General features: G+C 39.2%; 1 protein-coding gene across 1 annotated transcript in view; it reads right to left on the bottom strand.

The window, feature by feature from the left end:
* The window catches only part of ca16b (carbonic anhydrase XVI b), a 110,685-nt gene that overhangs the window by 29,741 nt on the left and 56,692 nt on the right, over positions 1 to 24,252 (bottom strand). Inside the window, exons 4-6 of the mRNA XM_086292872.1 lie at positions 12,138 to 12,286; positions 4,587 to 4,682; positions 1,901 to 1,967 (exon numbers count right to left, since the gene is read on the bottom strand). Coding sequence (XP_086148998.1) covers positions 1,901 to 1,967; positions 4,587 to 4,682; positions 12,138 to 12,286 — 312 coding nt within the window. The remainder of the gene's footprint in view (positions 1 to 1,900; positions 1,968 to 4,586; positions 4,683 to 12,137; positions 12,287 to 24,252) is intronic.

The following is a 24,252-nucleotide window of genomic DNA, read 5'->3' as shown; positions in this document are numbered from 1 at the left end:
TGTGCAGAAAAACAAACACTCAACAAAAAAAAAAAAAAAAGCAGAAGCATCTTTTAGAGGAAAATTCCTATATGTCCTGCGATTATGTAAAGTGGATTATGCAAGTCGGTTTGATTGTTTTTTTCTCCTTGAATTATGATGACAAATATCAACATAAAGCCAAACTTAATTCAGATATAATCTCTCGTAGCTCATGGGTTTAGGGTGTGGTTTATATTCAGGCTGGTGAGGTACGGGAAGCTTCGCCCCCGATGCCTCATCTCTACCCCGACTGAAATTCAGCGCGCACAGCCTTTCCTCTCTCCGTCTTCAGACAGTGTACGTGCCCTATCGCTCATGGGCCACCGAGATGTTGATGGATGGATGACTGCGGGATAACGAGCTAGTTGAAAAACCAAGCATCCTAACAGGGTAGAAGGCACGGAGGAAGACAGGCCAAAAACCACCACACCCACACCAGGCTCTCTTTCAGTCAGGAAATGAAATAATGTGGTGCAAGCACGGACATCTGTGCAGTCCAGGCACTTGGAGACTCAAAATAATCAAGTATATGCAACATGTTTGATAATCTGTCTTTATCGAGGTTATATAACAAAAGAAAAAGGGAGCTTAACTACATCTTTGGAAAATAACCACACGCACACACGTTATCCTGGTTTAAGGCTAATCAGAATATAGTTATTTAAAATTTGCCAAAACAAAGTGACCCCTTTCCTGGTTCTGAGGCCAAATTCCATGTGTTCCTGTAGCCTCCAGTGGTTTGCTATGGTCAAATTTTTACCCTTATACATTTATCTTTAGCAAAAAGAAAACCGCTAATATTTTTTTCCCCTCCAACGTGAATGCCAAATGTCATAACCTCGCTAGCCCACAATGCAAAACATCGAAACGCCTATCTCCAGAAAGTTGAGGTTGTTGAATTATAATTAGAATCGATTCAGTGAAGCCCAGCGCTGGTCTTTCAAATCCAGCGTGAGTGAAGCGCAATTATGTTGCGCTTCTATATATCCTCATACTCTTACATGTCCTTGTCTGTTTACGATTATGGTCACAAAAAGACCGTCAGCTGCAGGCTGTAAAACAAGTCAAACGTGTCCGTGTAAACAGAGCTGTTGTGCCCTCATCTGTAGTAAAGGATTACACACTCGTGATAAAACATATGCTTATAGACTGCATAAGCCATGAATCCTGTGACGCCGGCCCAGCAGCAGTAATTTAAAACAATATGCCATGAAGAATTGTGCCATAGCACAAAACACAAGACATTAATAGCTTAAATATGAATATAAGCCTATGCAGGAGCTGCAGTCCATGAGAGCTCATAGATTTACATTTGAGCCTGACTAAAACAAAGGGTTGTCTAATTAAGGCTGAGATGTAATTAATAGTTCTTTCTCTGTGAGTGAAGCTCCTTGGAGGTCTCCTACTGTGGAGCCACAGTAGCACGGCAGAGGCGGGATCTTACAAATTTTATCTCCTTTTGAAGTTAAACTCTGCTCATAGCTTGTGTTTAGACTCATTTGGAATTTTTAAAATAATAGTGCTTAAGCAGCTGAATGCAAGAGCGTTGACATTTTGTTCCTGGAGGAGGAGGAACGGCACCATATCTGCAATGGCAAAAGGATTTTACCTCTGCGGATAAATCAAAACATCTATTACGAAAACATCAGAGGGATTTTGTAAGGGTCAATTGCTTTTCGAAGATCCCATTAGAACTTTATTTCCCCAAATGTAATGTTTTTTTGCGAGATTGAGAGATTATGGAATTAAAGTTAAAACTATATGAAATAAACAAATAAAAGCATCGCAGCTCAACAAAGAATGACGAGCACTCAACGGCATGAAAACTATTCTTCTACGGAAAGTAGAGTGTGTCAGGGGTTACGTGCCCGTTACTTACCATGATGCACGACTCCCTTCAATCCCTGGATGATGGGGTCCACAGCTGGGTTGTCTTTTTGCCCCAGCTGCAGGAAACATCCAGAGACAAAGGATTAGAAAAGGGATTAACAGACTTCTATAATAATCCAAATAAAATACCAAAAGACAATCGACATCAGCGGACTAAACTGCAGCACCAGAAGCCATCTTTTTCCATTCTGCTTCTTGTAATGGTTTTTGTTTCGGGGTTTGATTGTTCTGGTTTACTTGGAAAATAACCACCAAAAATCTGAACCTATCATCACACAGTTTTAAAAATGTGTTACAAAATAACCTTGATGTTTATGTGCAGTACCCACTCGCCAACATAACCATAAACGACGTCTCCAATTCCTGCTCTGCCTTTAGTATGTTAACCTGCTTTTGATGCTTTGATTGTTATAAAAGACACTAAACATATCTGATCATTTCAAAGACTGCGTTCGCCTTTTTAGCTGTGATACTGTATGTACAGTAAAACCTGCACTACTTTAAAAGGACAGTCACATCTGCTGCAAACGTGATTTAAAGCAAACTAAATTAAATCTCAGCTACAAAACATGCTTTCAACAAAGTTTCATACGTCTGTTACTAAGGTTCTTTGGATTGAACTTTTCTAATTAAAAACTATTCACAGCACAGGTCTGATAGAGTGACTTCATATCAAATGTCTTTGCTCATCTGATAGGATTTTCATTATGATGTAGATGCATGAAAATCATTTTTAATAGTGTACATTTTACAGATGAAGGTAGGGAGAATGAGCTCACGAGTGTGTTTCCTAATGCTACGAAACTCAATAGAACGAAATGGTGGCAAAAATAACTCAATATCTGTCTGCTGAGGCACAGGTTTGCCGAGGACTCGGTGCTTTTACAGTCGAGCCGCAGAGTATACTGATAAATTCTGTCTGAGAGAGCTGTCTCATCCATTTTCCTAAATGCCAAATATTTTTCCAAACAAATGCACATTTTCTGGTCTTTGCAGATCTACGGGTAGTATCCATGTGTGGCCTGTGACCTAGAATGTAGATCACACACAAAAGGGGGAAAATGGGAAAAAGAAAACTAGAGATGAACATTGTGATGTTCACTGAGCAACATTCAGGGAGACACTTTCTGAAACTTTTTCCGATTTTTGAAAAATCCACATCTGAATTTCTTTTTTTCCAGATGATTTAAAATGTTTTAATGACCACAGCCGTCCTCCTCCTGTGCCGTCTCCAGAGGACTGGTGATGATGCCTTCTTTATCTGTTGGGCTGGCAGTTCATTGTTTGAAATGACAAAAGATGAGCAATATTGCTCAGTCCAACGCTTTTAAATATTCCCAGCGTCCCACTTAAGAGACAAGACTGGACAAAAACAGTGTTGGGATGCGGGGACCAATAATACCTTGCTCGACATTAATTCAGGTCAGTCAGAGGAGAGTAATTGTTTGGAGCCGAATGCTGAATGTGGATAATATGCACACCTTAGAGGCCATTAATAGGCCTTTGGGGAGCAGAGGAAGAATACTTTTCATTGATTAGAAATAGTAAATCTGAGCCAGTGTGTGCATGCCCGCTTAAAAACCTTCACACTGTAAACTGTTTTTCCAACAAATTGTGTATGGTGGTGCTAATTGCAGTAAGCAATAGGGCTGTCAGGACCCAGCGGAGCCATTTAGGTCCTCGTGCACACGCGGTTCATCATTGTCTAAGAGCAGACCTACATTGCAAACACCTGTGTCCCGATTCCAGCCTACCTCAGTCGAAGAACAGAATCTTTTCTATAAACTATTAAGGTGAAGGTTAGCAGATATACATCAGCTGCCACCAACTGTAAAGTTGTTGCTAATAGAAATTAGTCTAACAGAGATAGAAACCGCAGAGTTCTCAGTGCTGCTGCTTAAATCTTGGAGGTGTTTGCACACCTAATAGAAATTAGGACCATTGTTGCCCATTAAGAGCTTACGTGCTCAGATCTTCAGGGGACAATTTGTAGTATCTCAGCAAACAATCTGCTGTGTGCCACAGAACAAGAAATGCAATCAGCAACCAGCTGGAGAGGAAATTTCCTATCGCAACGCAGGTGCCAAAGATCATTCCTAATAAATATTTATCATTTACGGACTTGAAAAATTTATATGATTACCTTTCTCAAAATTGGACCAAAAACAATCCCAATGTTAAATCCATAGTTCCAATGCCCCGTTTTAATCCTCCTGACTCCTACAGGCAGCTTCCTTTTATCTATTCCATTTATTCCCTCATCTCCTTGGTTTTGTAAATGATCTCTTACAGCTGGCAGTAAGTCATTTCATACAACAGTGAAAAAGGATATTTTCCATCAATATTTCCAGCAACTACACCCAGAGCTACTACAACGAGGTTTTACTCTTCTGAGACCTCCGATGAGGAAACTAAGCTGTGCTATGAAGGATGCACACTCATAAGGCTGATAGTAATGTCAGTAACTTTTACTGATATCTGCTCATAAAACCCCAATGATGCCATCCATCACAGTTCAGCTGAGAGGAACTTGAATGTGTATTAAATTTCATGGTAGGTCATCAATTGGGTATTTAGTCTGGACCTAAATGGTTGCCCAGTCCAAAAGACAAGTGCTGCAGTGCATTGTTGGATTTTCTTGTGCACCTCAAACTCCAACTCTGCTGATACTTTACCTCGAAGAAGATGGCCATGGCAGCAACGATGCGTCTTTCCTTAATGGCAGCACTGAGGCTGTCAAAGTCATCCGGATTGTAAAGGTAGATCTGCATCTGGGGTGGGAAACAGAGCATAAACAGCTTAAGGAGTGGACAAGGAGAGCGAACAGTCCTGTCATCAATCACTTGGACACACTGCTGAGGAGCTGATGAAAAGCTGTTTTGAGGGGCATAAAAGAGGGTGTATTTATCACTCCTATAAATCTCCCATAATCTGTGTCATTCCTTTTTGTGTGCTGCCACTCCTGGAGGATGTTAGAGAAATACAGCATCCCATTCCTCAGGGTGACTGTCCTAACAGACAGTCACAAGCAGAGTGGAAAAGCTGGAGGAACGTGATCCCCCTTGTGCTGAGATCTAACAGAATGGCATTCTTCTGATCACTGCTTAAATTACCTTAAATCACCCACAAACACCGCTTCGGATTTCAAAACAAAGCTTTGGGCGTGTGGGTTGTAATGGAAAACCAGCATACAGAGAATACACCATATATAGCATGTACCATGCCTTGGGTTTTCAATTAAAAAGAAAAAAAAAAAAAACAACCCCCTCTTCTTTCCATATTTCAAAGCAGACATAACCGTAATGCTGACCAGAATCAGCAAATGATTCTAAAAGTAGCAATTGGAGCTGTCTATCATTGCACATTCAAGCCTCTTTAAATTGAAAAACCCTTTCATGTCACTGAACCGAGTTAATTGGCAATAAGAAAAAGGTTCTAGATGTTGATTTAATTAAAGGGTATGCACGTCTTTTTTCTTTTCAAAGGAAAATTACGAGAAGCCACAAACCACACGTGGCCATGCTGACAACAGATTCAAAAAGTCAAAGTAAATAAGTGTATAAATCCATTAATGCTAACCATCAGCTTTAACCAGGTACAAAATTACTCAGATAATTTAAGTTAATCAGTTTCCTTCAGAGTTCCTTTAACTGCAGCCTTTAATGGAACTAATTTGTTGTCTGAGAACTCAGCAAGAAAGAGCATCGGCCATTCATCACCCTTCAGATGTTATTAACTACTTTACCCAATTAAGCTCACCCCCTTAGGCTTCATTTACTCAGAGAGACTGGCTCATGTGACCTGCTCTTGTTAACAGCACACTTTGGAAAACTGGATTCTCCATCGCAGTGAAAACCGTAAAGGAATTTCAATTATTTGATTGCAGAATTACAACATTTTGTTTTTAGGTTTGTCAGAATCCCTGCTCTTTAGAGTGAGCTTTATCCACGCTTACAGATAGCGCTCAAAGTCGTTGAAAAAGGAGCAGATGTGGGGTCTGACCAATCTTTAAGCTATGATAATGCATAGAGATATGCTGTCCACATACTCTGAGCCTCCATCTATAGCAACCCATTTTTTTTCGCCACCAAGTGACTGTGAACACAAGTGCTGAAAGCTGTTCTGCAATCCCGAGTTCCATTTAGGCGCACACAGGTGAAAAACAAAGTCATGTTTGGCGTGATTTCCCAAGACGGCAAAATATTGAGGCAAGACACAAAATCTACAAGAAATAAGTTTGTTGGCGGAGGGAGCTTAGATGTTATTCACAGTATCACAAATGCATTTCTTCTTTCCTTTACAACAAGTGTGCTACCGCAGCATTTTGTCATTAACAGATAAATCTCTCCATTCTTGCACTCAAATCGCACATGATCATCTACGTTATCATTTTACTTGGGCACCTACAAAGTGCTAGAGATTTCATTTTCAAGACGAGTAAAGTGTCAATAAAGTGTTAATTTGCACAGTAGGTGCTGCTGAACAACTAAATTAAACTTAGTATTTCACATTACAAATGACTGACAGAACTTTATAGACAAAGTAAAAGACAGCACATGATGGAAATCTGTGAACTGTATCTAAAAGATGGAAGTGTCAACTATGACGCCGTTTCACATAACTTGTTACTGACAAATAGTCAGCGAGCCAGCACACCCCGTTTGACTCTAATAATGACTGTGACATACAAAATAAATTGAATTTTAGTCAATAAGACCTGAAAATAGTGATTTAGACTATAAAGTCAACAGAAAAATGTTTACTGAGGTTATAAATCATAGAAACTGGGTGCAACTTTTCATAAGCATCTATAAAAATTAAGCACCTTGGCAACCAGCAGCTTCTCAGCCAGAGAAGCTAAGCTCATCCAGTCTATGTAACTAATGCTGTGTCTCAAATTGCGCATTTCCATGCTTAACACAGTGCTAATAGTGAGCGTAAGTGTATTCACACTGACAAATACAACTACATGAGGGACCTGTAGAGGTACCCAAATGAAATGATGCAACTCATAATGGCCATATAACTGTGTGTGCTTTTCCCCTTTAACTCACCCATCTCGGCTGTGAAGCAGAAGGGAAGGGACCAGCCAGGAGGGGGAGAAGCTGCTGTCAGCGACAATACTGAATCCAATGCTAAGCAAGCGGCTAACTTTTTATCTCCATCCATTAAAGTAACATTTGTTGTGGTGTTGCTTGGTGTTTATGCGCGTTGAAAGGTAGTCTTCGTTGTAGAAAAATCTACTATTATACGAGTAGTCAGAAGACTGAACAAGATGCTCACGAAATGCAGCAGCCATGGAGGAAATGATTCGAGTCGGCACTATCCTGTCAGAATTTGTTTCGTAAGAACGCGTGTTGTGTAGTTAGTCTCTTGAGTTATTCAAAACAAGACAATATATGTGTCAGTAAGTACATACAGTACAATCTATACTATAGCTAGCTATCTAGCTCTCTATTTCTAAACTTAATTCACATATAAATATACACACATCCATATTTCTTTTCACCAGTTTTGTTCTTGTAACACTATCTGGATTTGTTTGCAATTTTTGTAATTGGTTGTGTGTGTGTGTGTGTGTGTGTGTGTGTGTGTGTGTGTGTGTGTGTGTGTGTGTGTGTGTGTGTGTGTGTGTGTGTGTGTCCTCTTTTAAACATCTTTTGCTTATTTGAGTTATCTCAGTGGTGCAGTACACTGAGATTTCAGGCTCAGCATACATCGGCTGGCCAATATTATCGACTGTTTCTGGCCTATTGAGGGGCTTTACTTGGCCCAGAAGATAATTCAGCAAAATATGCTCAAGGAAACGTTGCATCAGAGATTGTTAAGCAAAACACGCTCTGACTGCATTATTTCTGATCATCTCAGCACTGTCTGCAGCACAGAGTACCAGAGTAGGATCCATTTAGAGTCACTGTAAGTTACTTTTTTTTTTTTTTTTTATTAATACGCATATATTGCTGTAAAGCAATTAACTGTGATCCTTTTATTATAACATCCAACCACTAAAAACAAACTTTTCTTTTCAGGAAATTGGCATCTTAATCAAAATCTAAATAAATAATGCCAGCCAATATCTGGACCGGCCCCATCCTTAAATCTTTTCCAGTAGTTATTAGGGAGCTGAGGATATCTAATGGAGTGGCCCTTCGCTCATTGGACACTCATCTTTACTCAACTTCTCCCTTTCTTACTGTACACTCACCTCAACACTTTTCATACATCCCTAGTCCTGTGTGCAAACGCATACCCTTCGAAGGTGTGATTTGTAATCCATGTATAATTAATCTAACCTTGGTGACACCCTCATATATTATTAGAAAAGATCTCCCTATGGTACCCTGAGGGAGAAAAAAAATTCCAGTTTCATTTTTCACTCCGCTGTTTGAGCGAACAGGTGGTCCATCTATCGATTTCCCCACTTCACTCCCACGAAAAAGACCGCGGTTAGATTAATGTCAAGCTCAGGAGCCCATTGTTTTGTTTCCCCCCTTTACTTTTTTAAAATAACCATGGTACAAAGCCAGACCTGCTCTATAATACAGCTCGTTGAATTCAAATTTTGTGTTTCGACCCTCTGGACACGTGAACTACATTTGTATACACTTTAGAGCTTCTGGGCAGGTGGGACAGTAAATCCCCCCCCCCCTCCTTTTTTTAACACTGAAAAAGCAAAAGCTTTATGCACAGTGTTATATGTGAGTCAGAGCTCAAAGTGACGCATTTAAAGTGGAGAGATAATTGGACAGCAGCAGATTGGAAAACGGTCTCTGTTTAGCAGAGACAAATAAGCCCTGGAGCTCAACCTCCAAGGTCATGCTGTTCAACTCTTGAAGAACAAAAACATATACACAACAAAAGCCAGCCTCTGCTATAAACGATCACTGGGTACATCAAGCACAAACATTTACCGGTATACATAGGCTGTAACACGCAGGGATTGGCTGCACACATCGTGTCAGGTTTGATATCATCGTAAATACATCAAATTCTGCCAAGTCATATTAAAAAAAAAAAGGAGAAAAAAAAAAGGAAATGGCTAAGGGCTATATCCTACACAACCTCATTTCCCTTCAAAACATATCACTTTATTTCATGTTTGCTTTCTGGTATCTGAGGTAATCTATCATTTCTGATGTACAGTATGCCAGCTGACTGTTTGATAAGAGGAAAAAAAAAAAGGACCTCCAACTCAGAGCCGCTTTTGTGCTGCACCTTGTACATACATTTCCTTTTCCTATACAGATGGATGTATTTGCTGACGTCTGGAATATTCCTTTTTGTACTTCCTATAGGAAATGTCATCGGGAGCAGCACATTCTGATACAATACGGTCACTATTTGTAGTTACGAGTGGCTTTTGGTGAGCCTACACCCCCCAACACACACACACACACACACACACACACACACACACACACACACACTCCCCATTATACTGTGCCAAGTCAGTCCTATCTGGGTTACATGTTCTTGACATGCTTGTTCAAAGAAGACATGGCACAAGAAGAGGGTCACCCATTATTTAAGTTGCAGTGCCCATCCAGAGAGAGCTTCTTTTGAATGAGCCGACAGCACACTTGCTCTGATAAAACCACTGCAGTGATAAAATAGAAAACAGAAAGTAGGACAGCTGATAGCTACAAAGATTTGAGTTCAGAAAAAAAAAAAAAAAAATTGCAAACAGTGTACATATATCACATTCACAATCAAATATGAGAGAGCCCTCCTTTCTACTGCCGTGCCCAACTTTTCTACAGTTTTATTATGTCTGTGAAGGTTCTCAGTCATCCAGGTCATCGTAGTCAAAGCAGCTTGTAAAGAAAAGCAGGAATTTGCATGATAAGGTGGGGCCAGGTTCCACAATGAGCTCATCCGAAACTCTGGCTGATTGGGACCCACACCCATTTTCACACCTTGGCTCAGGCGATTAGAGGATCATCAGGGGGTCCTTTTGTCCCTCTGTGGGGGATATTCCCACTAGGTTTAAATCTGGGACTCCCCACCATTTCACCTTAGAACTGAAGAAGCTTCTCGGATGAGAGGTGAAACGTCTTCAAGCAACTTAAGTCCAGACGCTTTTCTTTACAAGCTCCTTTGACTACAGTTTTATTAATTAACCTCTGCTGTTGGGTGGTGCGTCATCAGTCACATGTGGCACCACCTATCAGCAGAGGTTAATTAATAAGCATACCCTAGATGTAGCTACAGTTTTTAAATCTAAATAGCCTTACATGCCTGATGGTAGACACTACAATGTTGGGACTATCAGTGTTCAATAATGCAATCTATCAGTACAAGCTACAATTAACTGAAGTTCCTGAAATACTTCACATGCAGATGGTAACAGAAAACAACTGACAGCCACTTTACATTCAACACCCCACTTCCTTTCATCCCCAGCAGTGTGAAATAGACTGTAAGAAGATTTGCTGAGAAATACAAAGGACCCACATGCACACATACAGAGACTCCTTCATTTATTAGTGAGATAAAGGCTATAGCAGATGTCCTTTGCAAATGGCAAGAGTTTCATTCTTGATTGCTGCCACACATTAAGGAGCATTCAGTCTAGGGTGCCAGTACCATACCCACATTTTTGCAATTTCACTGTCGGCAGACAATTATTCAGTAATTGTAGATGTTTAGCTTTATTTTCTGCGTGTTTGATGATGGATGTATGTGCTGGCATTACAGCAGAAGTTTATCTTGTGCAGCTGTAACAATATTTTTTTAACCTCTGTATGTATGTATATATTTCTATGACTTTGGAATTTTTCCACTTAATTATTATATCATTTATGTGTATTTAAGCACCGCCTCATGTATTCTTTGACAGAGGATTCAACGCAAAACCTTGGCGTATAAAAAAAAAAGTATACTAAGCTACAAATCTATATTTCTCATCTATAAATTGTATTACTGAAAGAAATGCTTTGTTTTCCAACAGCTGCTCAAATTGGCTATTAAAGTAAATTCTTCAGTCTTATTAGGTAGCACACCATCAAAGGAGCCATATGCACAACAGCTTTATAATGGCTGTACATTATCCGGTGCCCTTTAACACTACACTGAACACAAAATTATGTGGCAAAAATAAATCTAATTACCCAGCCATTCAGCATCAAAAGCTGTGCCTGCAGAGATGGCTCCAAAGAGGAGGGCCAAGAAACAAACACAGGAGGCTTCTAGCTGTGTGTTTGGAGATAGGACAGAAAGGCTCACTAACAGCCACTTCCTGTTTTCATATGCTGCTAAATTTAAACTAATTATCAACAATTTGACATAAGAGGGGGTAAAAACCGTATTCTATGACCCCACTTTGCAAGAAGAGCATTACACAACTGCAATTCCAATTTTAGACGGCGACTAGGAATGGCTGGCATAAATGATGCATTCAAAGTCACTAATACCTCAATCTATGCATGATATTAAATGTGAAATTTGTGCTTTAATACGTGGAGACAATCAATAATTCAGAGGGGCGTCAGTCTTTACAGCCATGTTACAGGAACTGAACCACTTCCAGTCAGTTTTCTCATGTTTAGCCAGTTCCGTAATGCGATCGTAAGACGCTCCCTATCGCATAAAATCCCATGTGTTTTGAACAACATAATCCCAATTTATTAAAAAGCCTTTCTGTATTACAAATGTCATAGGCTGTCAAAATGAGGCAAGACACAGATTTCTATCATCAGGGGTACTTTCTCACCAATTATGGCATACGGCTATTTTCTAGTAGACGTGTGAAGACAATCTGTAGCAATGTGGCAGCTAGCAAAAGATCATTTAAATAAATGCAAACTAAAGACGATGCACTGTCTCTCATTTTCCTTGGATCCAGAATTTACTTTAAAATATGAAGAGGATTTACTTTGATCCAATGATCTGCCTCAAACTAGTACCGTGTCTTGACTTGAAAACTAATGTTTTTGTGCATCAATATGTTCCCTTAGCTCAGTACAAAGGCTTATGACAGAAATGCCTGCAAATTTTTTTAAACTACCACCAAATCCTTGTCATAAATAATTTGGATAAATATTTTGGGGGGGGGGGGGGGGGGGGGGAGACTTAGATGCTGGTGTTTATGGATAAAAAAAAAATGCTATAAAAATAGTTCAAGCATAAACTTGAATTCACTAATCTCTCTCCAACATTCATTGTTGACCTTCAACACTCCATATCGCACATTTATCAGATTGCATGGTAGCAACATGGCACTTTACCTCTACAGGGAACCTTCTGCCATTTATGCTGTGTTCTGAGCCTGCTGATCCATTACTCTGGCCCCAGTGAAACTCCATCTTCTCAGCCTTAAAGCGCCCTGGCAGTCCAGCCCCTGCTACAAAGTACTCATCCTTCAGGAGTATAGCAACTGGAGAAAAAAAGAAAAGAGGTAGAAAGAAAAAAAAAAAAAAAAAGAGAATCGAATTAAACAAGGGAAGAAAATAAGCACACTTGTGTTAAGGCAGGGCAAAGCAGATTACTCATCAAAGAACATGGTCTACAGAAGCTCAGATGGGCAGTCTAAAGTTAGAAAAATAATTTCTGTGCCTATTATTATTACCCGAATCCTGATTTGTCTTTTATTTTATTTTTTCCCCAATGACAACTAACTCAGTGGCGAGACCAATGTGACAAATCAAACTTGCAAAGAGTAGCTAAGTAGCTGTGATTTGCTTTAATGATTAATGCTCGGATGAACTGTCCAAACTCAACAATTCTTTTCTACAACTTGCATTTATTAAACGGATTAACTAAGCTGCGTAGACTGCAGACTTATTCTGAAATAATTAAACTAAAAAATATATATTCATTAAAAACTAAACTAAATTATCTGGCAATAAGAAATGTAAAAACCTCAAAGTATCTTAATCCTTTGGGGAGTGACTGATGCAGGAGACATTTTCTCACAGTCAGCTCATAAATTGTCATGATTTGTTTTTGTAAGACCTGTAATGCATTTATTAGTGTTCAGACCCTTTCACATTTTCCACAATTTCAAATTTATTACACAAAAAACACATTGAGACTATTTTTAAAATATTAAAGATATAAGAATGAAATTTTCAATTTCCTTAACATAATTAGCAAGTGTAGACACCGCTCTATACAGTGTGCCATAATGAAATGGATGTATAAGAATGAAAACAAATAATTGAGGGTGGGAGAACTCCACAGGTTTGACAGGATTGTGAAAAGGTACAGATCTAGAGAAAGACATCATATTTCTGCAGCAGTGAAAGTGTCACAGACCTCTGTATCCTCAAATCATCTTCAAGTTTTGCAGCCACCAGTCATCCTCAGTGCGAGTTTTGCAGGCTAACAGGAACACAACAGTAACTCTTTTGTGCAGACTGGAGAACCTTAATGAACAACAACCATCAGTGCAGCACTCAGCTAATCAGGCATTAATGGTAAAGTGGCCAGAAGGAATCCATACTTCACTAAAAGGTAGACTGAACTCCCAACGTGCGCGGAAGAAGCCAGGCACTGAGCACCGCCTCATTAATACATTCCCTACAGTCAAACACGGTGGTGACAGGATCGTGCAAGGAGCGGGAGACTAATCAGGATGGAAGTAAAGATATATGCAGCAATCTTAAGTGAAAATCGTTTCCAGAAGCAGTCGTGATCTCGGACCGAGCGAAAGCTCTAGAAAAAGTTGTACCCAGCTAGATCTCAAACATTAACCTGCCAAAGCATCTGTAGAAAGAACAGCAGTGCATCGATGCTGCCCCTCCAGCATTGTTGAGCTTTATCAATTGTGCCAAGAAGAATGAGAAAAACTTGCAAAAGAAAAGTCCGCCAACCTTGTACAATCATTCCAAGAACACTGCTACTTAAAGCAAAAAAAAAAAAAAAAAAAAAAAAAAAAATCAACCCTATGATTAATTATCTAAATACTATGTCAACTCCATGCTAATAAACAAAAACTTGTTTTTCCATTGAGCATTGTGTGTATGCAGATTAATAAGAAAAAACTCTGCCTCTATAGAATGATTCATAAATGAATCTGCAGAATTCGGTGGTGAGCAGATGAGCAATGATCACAATGACGCATCTCAGAGAAAGCTTGCACCGGCCGCCTCCGCTGACCTCGACATTCCACTAATCGACTCCAAGACGCCGCTTCAAAAGTAAAAGCCAGAGTTTCTTTAAGTTGTTGCATGACTCGCTAAAAGACACAACAGCCTTCTCTCGCATTGTGAGCTTCTTCCATGCGTTAGCTTTTCACAAGGCTTTAATGCCATTGCCTTTTCTTAATAGCAGCCATTATTGCATTCTCTCTCAAAGGATTATAAACAGTTTCTGCAAGCAAACTTTAATTACATTTTGTGGGGAAAATTAAGCTTTTTGTAGCATTTTAAATCGTTCTATATTAGATAAGTTCATTACAATACTATTTAAGTAAAAGAATTTAATTAGCTTACATACATTGATGTGACTTTAACAGGTCTACAATTATAAATTTGCCCCCCCCCCCCCCCCCCCCCAAAAAAAAAAAAAAAAAAAAAAAAAAAAAAAAATCAGTTAATCTATTTCTAGAAGCTCATCTGAATGTTGCTGCTACCTCTTTGAATTTACATCTGAACTTGTGATTTTATTGCAGAATGAACTAGCACATTCCCTACAAGCCTGCCATTTCTATCAGGGTTTTCATGCAGGATGTAATTAACTCACAGCGGTATTCAATACAGACATTTTTTTTTTTTTTGCCTCAGTTCTCTGAACTGAGTATCAAAAGCCTAAGAGACAGAAAATGAAGCAGTATAAAAATATTTCCAGCTTGAGAACTTTATGCAAAGTTAAACTATGTAGAAAATTACTTAAACATCGAGAATATCATACTCAAAAACTGATACTTATGGACCATGTTGGTATTTGAGAGAGAGAAAAAAGAAAGCTGGTTGTATCAAAAGTCTCACACGGGCAGCCCATCAAAAATTTTCAATGTGGAAATTCTACACCTTTTAACAAACTACTTGTCAATAAGGTCATGTGACACAGTTGCTGTAGATTTGTTGGAGCCACATCCATGAATCCTTTGTTCCGCCAAATCTCAAAGGTGCTCTGTCAGATTGAGATCTGGCGATTGTGGATGGCATTTGTGGACAGTGATGTTCATGTTCAAGAAACTAGTGTGAGATCATTTAAACTTGGTGAACGCCGTTTTATCCTGCTGAATGCAAGGTCATGAACACAGTTACCAACAATACTCAGGTAAGTGTTTACATCATGTTCAGTTGGTACCAAGGGTCCGGAAACGTGTGCCAAGAAAACATCCCATGCTTTTATGTCGTTTATGCCGCATTCTGACCCCACCATCCAAATGTTACATCATCAACGTTTTTCCTATTTTCTATTGTCCAATTTTGGTGAGCATGTACAAATTGTAGCCTCAGTTTCATATTCGCAGAGACGCTCTTCTGCATACCCTGGTTGTTATGACTGGTTATTTGAGTTGCTGTTACCGTCCTTTCAGCTTGAAGCAGCTCATCCATTCTCCTCTGACCTCTGGCATCAGCAAGCCATTTTCAAACCAATAACTGCCGCTCACTGGATATTTTCTCTTTTTCGCACCATTTTCTGTAAACTCTAGAAATAGTCAGACCACCCCATCTACCACCAACAACCATGATGAATTTAAAGTGACTTAAATCACCTTTCTTCCTCATTCTGCACAGTTTAATGTTCAGCAGGTCATCATCTCCATGTCCACATGCCTAAATGCATTGAGCTGCAGATGTGTGATTGGCTGATTCATTCAATTCAATTTTATTCATATGGCACCAAATTACAGTCGTCTCAAGGCACCTTATATTGTGAGGTAAAGACCTTACAGAAGAAAATGAACCTAATGAAGTGACTGGAAAGTACAGATTGCTCAGATTATAACCTTACGCATCAATGGAAACTTTAAATATGTAACTTAAAGGCTGATGTGCGAGTGGAAGATCTGCAACCCATCTTCAGAAGTTAAAAAATGTTCTTATGTTTTCATGCATCCACAGCTACTGGGATTCACCTTAAAAATTCAGACTATCTGCCCGCTGTTACACTCAGAAAGATCGTGTAATGTTGAGTTTAAGCTGTGTTAAATTTCCACAGCATCTGAAACACCATGGCACAGCAGATTATCATCCCTCCCACTGTCCTGGCTGAGGTTATATGCTAATGCTTCTACAGCCCTTTACCACATCTATGTTTGACATCATTAGCCAGATTAGACCTGGTGCTCCGTCAGTTGATCCCTCTAGTTACAGAGGATTTAGTCAGCCTGTGAATAAGAAAAGCCCACTTTTAATCATTTCACAAAGCAAACTAGGAGGATGAGCATCTGAACAAGCAAACAGACTGTCACTAAACAGATAACATGGCGAACAAGTTGTCCTGAGCGAATGAATGGAATCAAAGTAAGTCAAACAGACCAGTGACAGGTATCAGGAAGAAAATGAGTACGAGATCTTGAGAAAAAGAACCAAGAGACAAGATGATCTGAAGAGAGGAGAACATTGTGTGATGAGGGATGATCCGAGCCCCTGTCGTGAGGCAAGAAAGAATCTGCCAGCAGCATTAACGTGCCAGTGCCGCTTAAGCTGAAGGCCCACAGCATGAAGGAGAAGAAATGATGCCGGAGATTTCCAAGACTGAAAGCATCAGGTCAAAGTGAAGGATCAATCTGCACAGGAAATAACTACCCACGGTATTATCATAATTGTGCAACTGCTTTGCAAAACCGCAAAAAACATTTACATAGATGGTAATAAATCCCTGTTACTGCCGTTGTTGAAGTAGTGTAATCCTGTGTGCAACACAAGAAAGCCAAGAAAAGGGGTTGCTGGCTGGCCTTGGGAGTTTCATTAAAAATGCGGCCCTGCGTGTGTTTGAACCCTCCAACAGCAGAGGAGGAATTAGAAGCTAAGCCAAAAAGACCTTGAATCACAGCCTGTGAAAGAAGGGGAGTGTGTGTGAAAGTAAATCCTTGATCAATGCAAATGTCTCTGGGGCCTTCCGATTCCCCATGAATTTGGTTGGGAGTTGTTTGAAATTTTACTGAGAAATGTTTTGTTGAGGAATACTGCTTGAATGGCAGCCAATCAGCCCGATCTCAAAGCAGGTCAAGGCACAAGGGAATGCCATGAAATCAATCGCAATGAACTTTTAAGATCTATTCACTCACTTCTTAATTACAACACTGACTTTTAAATAGTGTAACGTTAAAGCCACTCCCTGGAGGAACTCTGCACTTTGATTGCAGCACCTCCTGGTGGCGATGATGGGTTGAAAAACGCAACGCTCGAAAGAGTCGGGCCATCGATCTCGAGAAAAATGCTAAAATTGCTCGAATACTTTGCACAAGTATTGGATTTTAAACGCCAATTTCAAAACTTAAGGTATTTGTGCCATTAAATCAATTATAATGTGTCAAATAACACAAAAGCCAAACATGACAACATGAAGAGTCAATAAAAATGACAAACGTGCGTGAAATCTGCAGCTGCCTTTCCCTTCACAGAGCTCTATACAAAGTGTCAGCTTTTGTTTAGCTTTCATTCTTGAGACTTTAATGTTTTGTTCAGTTTTCAGCATCAGCAGGCAACTGCTTTCAGCAAAAACACTGTGAAACATACTACACTCCACCAGCTCAGCTCCAAATGACAGGAACAGTTAGCGGCTAGCTGATGAACATGGTGGAACAATCGGCTCCAGAGAACAAGATATTTCTTTTAGAGGGAAAATAAAACAAGTTTGGCCAATTTGAAAACGCTCCAACTTCAGGATGTCTTCGCATGGACAGAGATGGAGCAGACTTGGTGTATAGACCTAATGTGGTTATAATTCATGATATCAACAACTAGGATGACAAAAAGGGAAATGTAAAGAGGTTATCACGGATCAAAATGATGATTTAGAACATATTAACCTTCATGAGAACATAGCAAAAAAAAGTTTGCCAATCTCACCTTCGTTCACAAAAAGCAGTTGAAGACTGCAGCACGGCCAAAATTACGCTAACTGTTTGTGATAATGAAGCTATTAAATGTGATAAATCAGCTAAAAATCGCAAATCTGTAGCAGTCTGTTCCAAATGCATTGCCAACTACACATACAGAAATTCACATTACCTACTTAAAAACAGACTCAAGCCAGATCGGAAGATCTGAAACTGAAATTCCTCTACAGGTAGTGGAATAGTTGCTGCAGGATGGTGATTTCACAGCAAATTGACAGTCAGTCAGTCTTGCTTTTATCTTGGAATATAACCAGAACACAACTAGCTGCGACCAGTTGAGTCCAATCCCCGATTGCAAGGAGACGTGTCAGACAAGTCGTGCTCATTGGTACAGGCTGAATTTGATGGTGACTATTTGCAGACCTTTGCCAATGTCAGTGAGTGTGACCACAGGCAGTCTGAGTCGGACCACGATTACAGTGGTCCCTCTCTATAAGGTGGCCTCGCTGTTTCGCTGATTTTTTTTTTTGGTGCAATTTTGCTTTTTGTTTTTAAACACCACATTGTGTTCTGCGTCCTGATTGGCTGTAGACCAGCGGTCCCCAACCCCCGGGGCTCGGACCCGTACCGGTCCGTGAGTCGTTTGGTACCGGGCCGCGAGAGTTGAGGCTCAGGTGTGAAATTAATAGTTTTCAGGGTTTTTAAATCTGTTTTCAGCGTTATTTTGTTATCGTTTACTCGGTTTTCCTTGGTCTTTTCACGTGTGTTATGAATAAATTCTTTTTTTCGATACCGGTACTAGTTTTATTTTATTGTATTTATCCGCGACACCTTAAAGGCCGGTCCATGAAAATATTGTCGGGCATAAACCGGTCCGTAGCGCAAAAAAGGTTGGGGACCGCTGCTGTAGACCATTGTCAATCAATCTCGTGCCGTGTCTCCTGTACAGTACAGAATCCGTTCAGCTTGTCAAATTTACATAAATCTTCGATCGCTAGCAGTGTGACTTTGAAGTGCTGTACCGTATATTGTAAGTTATCTCCCCAACAAACACAATGTCCACGAAACGTTTTGCACTGTCAGAGGCAGCTGCAGTAGCACCAAAGAGTGTTTAAACAACAGAGAAAAGTGTGAATATGTTCATGCCTGTCTGAGAAAAGTGTATAAAGTGTTTAGTGAGGGCTTTCACAGCCTTAAAACAGCTATAATAATTGTAAAAAATAAAGTTGACTACTTTTCGGATTTCACCGATAACAGGTTATTTTTAGAACTTAACTCCCGCGATAAACGAGGGGCCACTGTATTTGTTAGGTTGCCTCCCAAAAGACGACCTGTCCAACTGCCTTGCTATCAAAGGTGATCAATAGTGTTGCGGGCTCAGCCTCTGGGCAACCAGTTAGTCGACTGGCTATCCGTCTCTGACGGTCTCCATTTTATTTTTAAATAAATAAAAACAAAATATATATGATCACAAGGAAACCATTGAGTTTTCCTAGTTGCAAGGAGGCTGACGTTCTGTTTCTACACTAGTGTGACTGAGCCATAAGCAAAGAGGATGAAACTATCAAAAATTAACAACACAGTAAAAAGCTATTGCTAAAGATCAAAGGTCCTAAGCAGAGGTTACAACTTTATAGTAGTTTCATTTCGTGCGTGTCTATATGCCAAATGTAAATGCTAAAAAGGAAAATTTTAAAGTTACTTGAAACACTGACGAAAAAAATGAATGGAATTGACGATATTTTTATTTGCTCATTAAAAAAAAAAGAAAAAAAAAAAAAAATTATATATATATATATATATATATATATATATATATATATATCTCCATGTTAACATAAAACTGCTATGACTTTTGCGTATTGTGTTAGCTTTATGTTCAAAATTTGTTTCCATTGATAAAACTGGCTAAGAAAAAGCAGAACTAACAAAATTAGAAGTAGATCATTTAAAAAAAAAAAAATCTTATTAATACAAGCTATTTCTTTACTGGCGTTAAACATCATTTATTCACACAAAATGGCCATATGGTAGTGCGGTTTTGACTGAAGGTCATACCACTGAGACGAATGATTTGACAATAATGCTACCCCCTGCTTTAGTCTTTTGAAGCAGACCTTGAAAACTGAAGAGCCTCGAATAAAAACTGTGATAATCTAACAGGCAAAAAGAAATGTTATATTGCAGCCAAGCGGAGAAGGGATACAAAATACTAACATTTGACACAGGTCAGGAATAAAGGACCGCTCTACTTATTAAGATGAGTTAGTGGCAATAACAAGAAACCAAGACCCACAGCACCATTACAATCAATGCACTTGATAAACTTTGTCATCTCAGGCATAGGCTGAATTGAGAACCATCAAAAGAACAAAAGATTGTATTCCTGCTATTCTGTTGACTGAGCTAGACCAAGTAAATATCAAATCAAGGATGCAACAAGTAATGATGTGGAAAACAAAAGATGATGAATGTGAAGGCCAAAAAGTAATCTTCATGCACAGCTTTGTTGAATAGTTGGATCAATAAAGTATTGACAACCTCACCCTGTGAAAATATTTCAAGTGATGATTTCAAGGCCTCTGAGAAGCTAATAAAAGTTTACACACGGATTTCAAACATGTTGTGAGCTTCTCTTTTATTTATTTATCTCTCTCTCTATATATATATATTTTAGGGTTGAAAGAAATCTATACCTCCATCCATACAAATCTGATTTTCACACATTTCAAAAGAAAAATCATGTACAGTGCTATTCAAAAGTCTTGAGCTGCTCTTCATTTCTTTAAATTTGGATTAATAGGAAATTGGTGCAGCAATTATTCAAAAATGTGGTAAATGTAAATACAATTTATGAGACAAAAAACAGTAACGAAGAGAAGATATAATTTAAAATTGGTTCTTTGCTAAGTTTTCTGTTATGTGTAAACACAACACTTGTTCATCCATTGAGTCAGGTGGGGGGTTTTATGTTTGAGTGCTTCATGGGTCACTGTTAAGTGGCTTAACAAACAAAAAAAAAAACAAGAAAAAAACCACAGTCCTCTTAATATGGTCAGGAACAAGGACTCTACTGAAAATGAGTGAAACTTTTTCTTTGGAACTTGACTATCTTTTCAAAGACCTTCAGAAAGTCTATTGATGAGACTATTTAAAAAAAAAAAATAAATAATACAAGAGTGTGGTGCCTTGAAAACAAAATATAAAGAAATGAGTGGCTTTAGATACTGGCATAGTACTATATCTATATTTCATCTTGGAAATGTAATATTTTCAGTAATTCATCAGTCAAGTCAACCTGTCCTCTCACTAAAAATCCAAAAACCTCCATTCAAGTGAAACTGATTAAATCACATTTCATGAGACAATGACATGAATTTGCTAAAAAAAAAAAAATTAAGTAGACCTCATCTAACTAGCTTTTGCACTGTAATATTCTGTGGCAGTATAGTTTCATGTTCCTGATTTGGACAGTGCTTTAACAATGCAAAATACCCTTTGTACTGTAAACGTCCAAAAATTGCACCCAGCCGTGTTAGTTCCATTTTTGTAAATAAGCACCCCGCAGCACTGCTCGGCTGTGTCAGTGGCCTTGGTTGTCATGGAGGCTAAAAACTCTCATTATGATCAAATGCAAAGGATGACATTACTCGCAGAGAGAAACCGTGCCAAAAGCGCAGATATCAATTAGGGTCAAGGTTTTCACACCAGTGGTCCACGGATTTGCTCAGTGGGGGGATAAAAAAAAAAAATTAAGTTCACGGTTTGAAGTAGCAGTCAACAAGTAAACTTCAAAATGCATCTGTAAACAAGGCACTGAACACAAAGAGAATGAGCAGAGCAGAGGAGGAGGACAGTAGAGCCAATATCAAAGAAATCTCTGGATCCACTGATAGATGTACAGAAATCTTGGCAGATACTACTGCGCGTAATTTCAGTGTTTGTGCTGCTGTGGTTTGAAATTTGACATTTCAAGTATAAAATCTCTGAAATCCACATACTTAAATTCCTGTGTTTAACATGTTCATATGCAATTTTTTTTAATCACTTAAAGATTTACATTTTGATATCATATTGGATAACTTCAGTCTTGCATCACATCAGTGAAATTATATTTTAAAGCAGTTTCCAGACATAATGACCACATTTTGACTAATCTAGTGATTACATGCAAAGTGAAGCTACATGATTACAATGATCCTGCAAATCAGAGCCCCATATTTCCAGATGAGGATTTTCCTGCTGTATGAGAGTAGCATTACTCCCAATGGTCATAAACAACTACAGATAAAACACATTAAAGCAATCTTAAGTCATGTTGTATAATATAACCGTAGTATGGAAAACTCTGGGTTTCCCTGGTCAGTAATTCCCATTACTGCAAAGAGCTAAGTGAGTAGAAGATGAATGATTTCCACATACTGTAAAGTAAAAGATAATTTGCATTTTTTTAAGCACAGGAGAGAGAAAAAATAGAGCCCCACATAACCGTCTCTACACCCTGAGAGATTTGAGCTCTCCGATATCTTTTATCAAGGTCTCGGAGATAAATTAGCTTTTTAGGGATTTGGCTTTTTCACAATCATCCTTAGGAAAGGCCAGGTGATTTAAATATCAAAGCTTTAACTATACAGCGACTCTTCAAACCTTGTCCCAACAATCAGAAGCAATTGGCTCCTCCAAGCAGCGTTTTAGTATGCTAAAAGCTAAAATCCTCCACAAAGCAGGAGAAGGAAAGAAACAAAGGGTTTTCATGTAGCCACTTCCTCAGTTCATGATATAATTAAGAAATAGCAGTGAACAGGAACCGTAGGGTCAATATAAGTTCAGAAAACTTTTTTTTTTTCCCCCCCAGAAAGAACTGCTATAAGAATGTGAGCTTTATGGAAATGTCAGGTGGGAAAAATAAACTTTCATGCATCATTATCAGAAAAGTCAGCTTTGGAAATCTGCAAATAAACAGCTAAACAAGCATTTTAGAGACTAGTTCTGTGGACTGGAAAAGCAAAAAAAAAAAAAAAATCATTTTGAGGCTGCAATAAGCAAAGCTGTTTTGTGCAGGATTTCATAAAAAAAATGCACTACAGTAGCAACTGCTAAGCAAGGGGATAGATCGATCATACTTTTGGCTTGTGTTTCAGCCAGTGGCACTGGAAACATTTCGGTGGTAGAGAAAAGAATGGATTCAATGAAATACCAGCAAATTCTGCAAGCAAACATGAGACCATCTGTATAGATGCTGTAGTAGGAAAGAGGATGGCTTCTACAACAGGATAATGATCCTAAACACACTTTAAAATCCGCAGTGGAGTATCTCAAGAAGCACAGGCCCTGACAGCCACCCCAACTGTGGATCACAAAAGAAAAGACGGTCAAAGACTCTCACAGAACTTTTGTAAAGAAAAGGGTTGAAAAAGCACACCTAAAATGAAAGACTCTAAGCTGGCTGAAAAATGTGTTTACAAACTACGATATTTGCCAGAAGGGGTGTTACTAAGAGCTGACCATGCTCAGTCTCATGCTTCAGGTTCATGTTTCTCCTCTATTTTGAACAATAGATGATGGAAATGATTACCGTATTTCCCGGACTACAAAGCGCACCTGAATATTAGCCGCACAAGCTAAAATCAGGGGAAAATCCTGTTTTGTACATACATTAGCTGCACCTGACCAAAAGCCGCAGGTGTTTCAATGTTGACTTATCATATGTAAGAGAATATGCACAAAGGGAATTGTCAGGAAAGAGATGGCTGTTTGGAGACATCACTTTTATTAATATTTTGAAAAACAAGTTATGGGTACATATTTGCATAACTTTTTAGGTATAGGTACAAGTAGCGGTAATTACAAGTACGAAACATGTACTGTGCTTCATAAATGAGTAACAAATGCAGTACATAAGAATAACCTACAGCACAGCAGAAAAATAGATTCGGACTACCTTTTACGCTCAGGTGCAGTGACACGGCTTTAACAAGAAGAAAAGTCAGTCATTCACCACCATCTTCCTGCGCACTAAAACCACCAAAGTCCTCTTCTCCAGTGTCGGATACGAACAGGCTCAGGATGGCTACTTCATCCACTCTCCGCTTCTTTCCTTCGTTGTCACTTTCAAAACCAAACAAATCCTCGCTGTCAGTGTCAGAGTCGAACACCCTCTGAAGGGCCGTGGCGGTGTCCTCCTCTCCATCATGCAGCAGTCCAGCCCTTCGAAATCCGTTGGTGATCGTGGATGTTTTCGCACTTTTCCACGCTGTCAGATTCCACCGGTGGAGTTGAGCACAACTTGCTTTTCGCAAGTTTATCGCCGCTTGTCATCCACGCCTCCCGCTGAACGTGTAGCGCTACTTTGAAGTTTGTTTTTCGCGCTACTTGTACGGCAC

Source organism: Aulonocara sp. 'chitande type north' Nkhata Bay, linkage group LG5, assembly GCF_057382095.1.
Source record: "Aulonocara sp. 'chitande type north' Nkhata Bay isolate Kocher_YH1m ecotype deep benthic linkage group LG5, A_spYH_male_GT1.1, whole genome shotgun sequence".
NCBI lineage: Eukaryota > Metazoa > Chordata > Actinopteri > Cichliformes > Cichlidae > Aulonocara > Aulonocara sp. 'chitande type north' Nkhata Bay.
Note: the sequence above shows the minus strand (reverse complement) of the source record. Positions and strands in the feature narration are given on the sequence as shown.